This window comes from Halyomorpha halys, unplaced genomic scaffold, assembly GCF_000696795.3.
Source record: "Halyomorpha halys isolate HHAL.00 unplaced genomic scaffold, Hhal_1.1 Scaffold2.1, whole genome shotgun sequence".
Classification (NCBI taxonomy): domain Eukaryota; kingdom Metazoa; phylum Arthropoda; class Insecta; order Hemiptera; family Pentatomidae; genus Halyomorpha; species Halyomorpha halys.
Window position 1 is genome coordinate 168,122 of NW_027111560.1, and position 3,422 is coordinate 171,543.

The following is a 3,422-nucleotide window of genomic DNA, read 5'->3' on the forward strand; positions in this document are numbered from 1 at the left end:
TGGGAAAACACGAAAGCCTTTACAAATTAATATAGGATTAGTTTAATAAATTGATAATTGTTGAAATAAAATATTTTGTATCCAAGTCGTCTCAAAACACTCTTTATTTCTTTAAATGTCTAACGTTTCGGCCAATTTGGCCATCCTCGAGGACAATCTTAAATATAAATTCACACCTAACTTCCAATAATTTAAAAAATTTTATAGCCTATTTTGTCCTGATCATTAATTTCAGTCAAATCACCCTATTTTGTTACTTTTCCCTACAATTTTAAAACTTTTAATTACAGATTAACTTAAGAATCACTTTCTTATCTCAAAATATTTAAAGAGTTAAAAAATTAAAGTGATAATAATGAGGAGAAGATGGTTGGGGGTGCGGTCAATGAAAAACACAAATAAGTATGATTAACTTATTTTAATGTGCCGACGTTTCGGCTAGAGTTTCTAGCCTTCTTCAGGGCTAAAAACAAAACAAGATTACAACCACAGTAAGTATAGAAAAATAAAAAAATATAAAAAGAAAGTATAAACAGAATAATTTTACAAAATAGAATTAATAAAATGAAGTGATGAGAGAAGCGGGAAATAAAATGTATACATAGGTAATTGAAAAAGCGGGTATAATAACTTACATAAGGAAATGAAATAAAAATAAAGTTATATAATGCAAAGAAGTATGAACATATTAGTTATTATTAATTTAAAATTTAAATATGAAAAGAAAATGAAAATTGAGAGGAAGAAAATATATGTAAAAATAATAGATGATAAAGAGGCAAATTATAAGTATAGTGTACAAAACTTATAACGCGGGTAAGGAAAATGGATAAAAGTGGAGAAAATAAGGGGAAAGAGTAAAATAAAGAAAGGGGAAAGAAAACAAAAAAGAAGAATAAAAACGAACCTGTTCGCTGGAAGATCGAGCGCCTAATAATGGTTACAGCGCAAATGATAGTAGCAAGTGATAATAAGTTAATCCGTAGTTAAAAGTTTTAAAATTTAATGGAAAAGTAACAAAATAGGGTGATTTGACTAAAACTAATGACCTCGGCAGAATAGTGTACAAATAGTTTTTAAATTATTGGATGCGAGGTGTAAATTTACATATTTAAGATTGTACTTGAGGACGGCCGAATTGGCCAAATGTTCACTTTTAAAGAAATAGCAAAGGGCGTTTTGAGACTTAATTTGGATAAAAAATATTTTGTTATTTAAACAATAGAAACCTGTCTCAAGAAACTGAACAGATAATATATAAAATATTCTAAATGAAGTTATTTTCACCTCAACTTCTTAATAAAAAGATAAAATGAGTTATTGCTTTGTAGATTTCATAGTTTTTATTAACTTTTAGGAGCGTGATGGAAGCTTGTGCATTAACATTTGACCTAGAAACCCTTCCTGGCAGAGACAACACTGGTATTAGTGATAGTGGCTCTAACCTCAGCGGTGGCCAGAAAGCTAGGATAGCGCTTGCAAGAGCTGTTTATCAGGTAAATCTTCACTAGCACCTTCTGGATAATTAAGAGCATTTATTTTGAATTTACTTTATCTTTTTTCCCCCTATCTGATAATTTCTGGTGTATGGTATATCAATATGTGGGATCTTATTCATGGGATTTGCTAATGCTTCTATTGCCAATCCTTTCTATTGGGTTGTAAAATAAGTTCATAGCGTTTTTCAATATTTCAATTTAATCTTCTCTGTGCTTATAAAATCATGTTAACTTGGTCAATTATGTTTACATATTATAAAAAAGGATTAGTTAAGATGCTTTTATGCATCAGTTTTAACGGAGATTTCTTATCTTTAAAGTGATATTTTACTTGTTCAAATTGGAAGAGAGAAAAAATTCATTTCCGTCATTTAATGATTTTTTATTTCCAAAAAGGAAAATCTGCTGCACAGACGGTTAACAAAATTTGCTTTGTCTATGGCGATGATGCCTTAGGAGAAAGCACCACCCGTAAGTAGTTTGCTCGGTTCAGAACCGAAAATTTTGACTTGGAAGATGCAAAGCACTCGGGTTGTCCTTCAACTATTGATGACCAAATTCAACCATTGGTCTCAGACAACCCTCACTTTATGACAAACGCTTAACCTATCTCGTGCAAGTGTTTCAAATCATTTGGGGGCAGCAGGATATGTTCCTTAAGGTGATATATGGCTTCCTCACAATATGACAGAAAAGAATTTATTGGACCGTATATCCATTATTGATTCCCTCCTGAAACGCAATGTTAATGATCCATTTTTTCCACCTACCCTATTCACCAGGCCTTGCCCCAACAGATTTTCACTCATTTTGGGCCCTTCAAAACTCTCTAAACGGGAAACACTTTAATTTGCTTGAGGACTGCAAAACGCACATAGAGTTCATTGCGCAAAAATCTGAGAAGTTCTTGGAGGATGAAATTAAAAAATTACTTGAAAGATGGCAACATGTAATAGATCAAAATGGGTCATATATAATTGATTAACAATATTTACAAGAATCTGAAGTTTTTATTGAAATCACCAATAAAAAACGCTAGGAACTTATTTTACAATCCAATGTAAAACTTTTTCATTTAAAAGCTTTTAGAAAGTTATGTATTGGGGGGGGGATAATAATAAATATGATATTACTTTGCTGAACCCTAGCATGCAATTTCACCGTACCTTAACATATTTTTCTATTTCCAGCTTGCCCTGCAGCTACATTTCCTCTCTTGCTGCTTATCCTCCTCTCACGGCATTTATCGTTGTTCCTATTCTCCCTTCTGGCAGGTAGTCTTTAAGAAGTGAGAAATGGGCCTCCACATCTCTTCATCTGAGTATATACTCCATGAAGAAGGTATAATTAATCTCCTCCATAAATACCTGGAAGCTAGTTTCACCAGTGGTATATATCTCCATCTTACTCTTTGGCCCAGCTTGATGTGTGTCCAACATAGGGCAGGACCTAACGTCATGTTTGGCTGTATCGGAAACTCAACAGATAGTTTCTTAATGTTGTGCCTTTTTTGCTGGCTACTTATACACTGTTCCACTTCTTAGGTGAGTGTACACTCAATACTCTCTTTCTTTACCTCAATTCCTCTGGGAGTGTCATTATTTCCCAGATGCTGATATGATACTTGATGGTGCCTTCTCTCAGAATGAGGTACATGGGCATATTTTTGGCCAGCACTTGTACATTGGCTAACTTTTTCCTTTGAGTTTGTGCAAATGCAGGGAATATATACCTCAGGCTGCCCAGGACGATTCCCTACAGATGGCTTTGGTCGCTGAGTACTTGAGGCCCCAGAATGAGACTTCATATTCTTGAGAATTCGTTTACTGTATTGGTCTGTACTGTACAGGTTGGTGAGATGTGACATCAAAATTGTACCTAAATTTGACCCCTAGCTATCGCACCTCATCATTGATATGAAAC

General features: G+C 33.7%; 1 protein-coding gene across 3 annotated transcripts in view; it reads left to right on the forward strand.

The window, feature by feature from the left end:
- Positions 1-3,422, forward strand: part of LOC106681805 (ATP-binding cassette sub-family C member 10) — a 46,764-nt gene that overhangs the window by 23,032 nt on the left and 20,310 nt on the right. For all 3 annotated transcript variants that reach the window (XR_001343316.3, XR_010843987.1, XM_014422357.3), the window contains exon 12: positions 1,358-1,496. Coding sequence is in view for 1 of the 3 variants with exons in the window: in XM_014422357.3 (XP_014277843.1) it covers positions 1,358-1,496 (139 nt within the window). In the remaining 2 variants the exon portion in view is untranslated. The remainder of the gene's footprint in view (positions 1-1,357; positions 1,497-3,422) is intronic.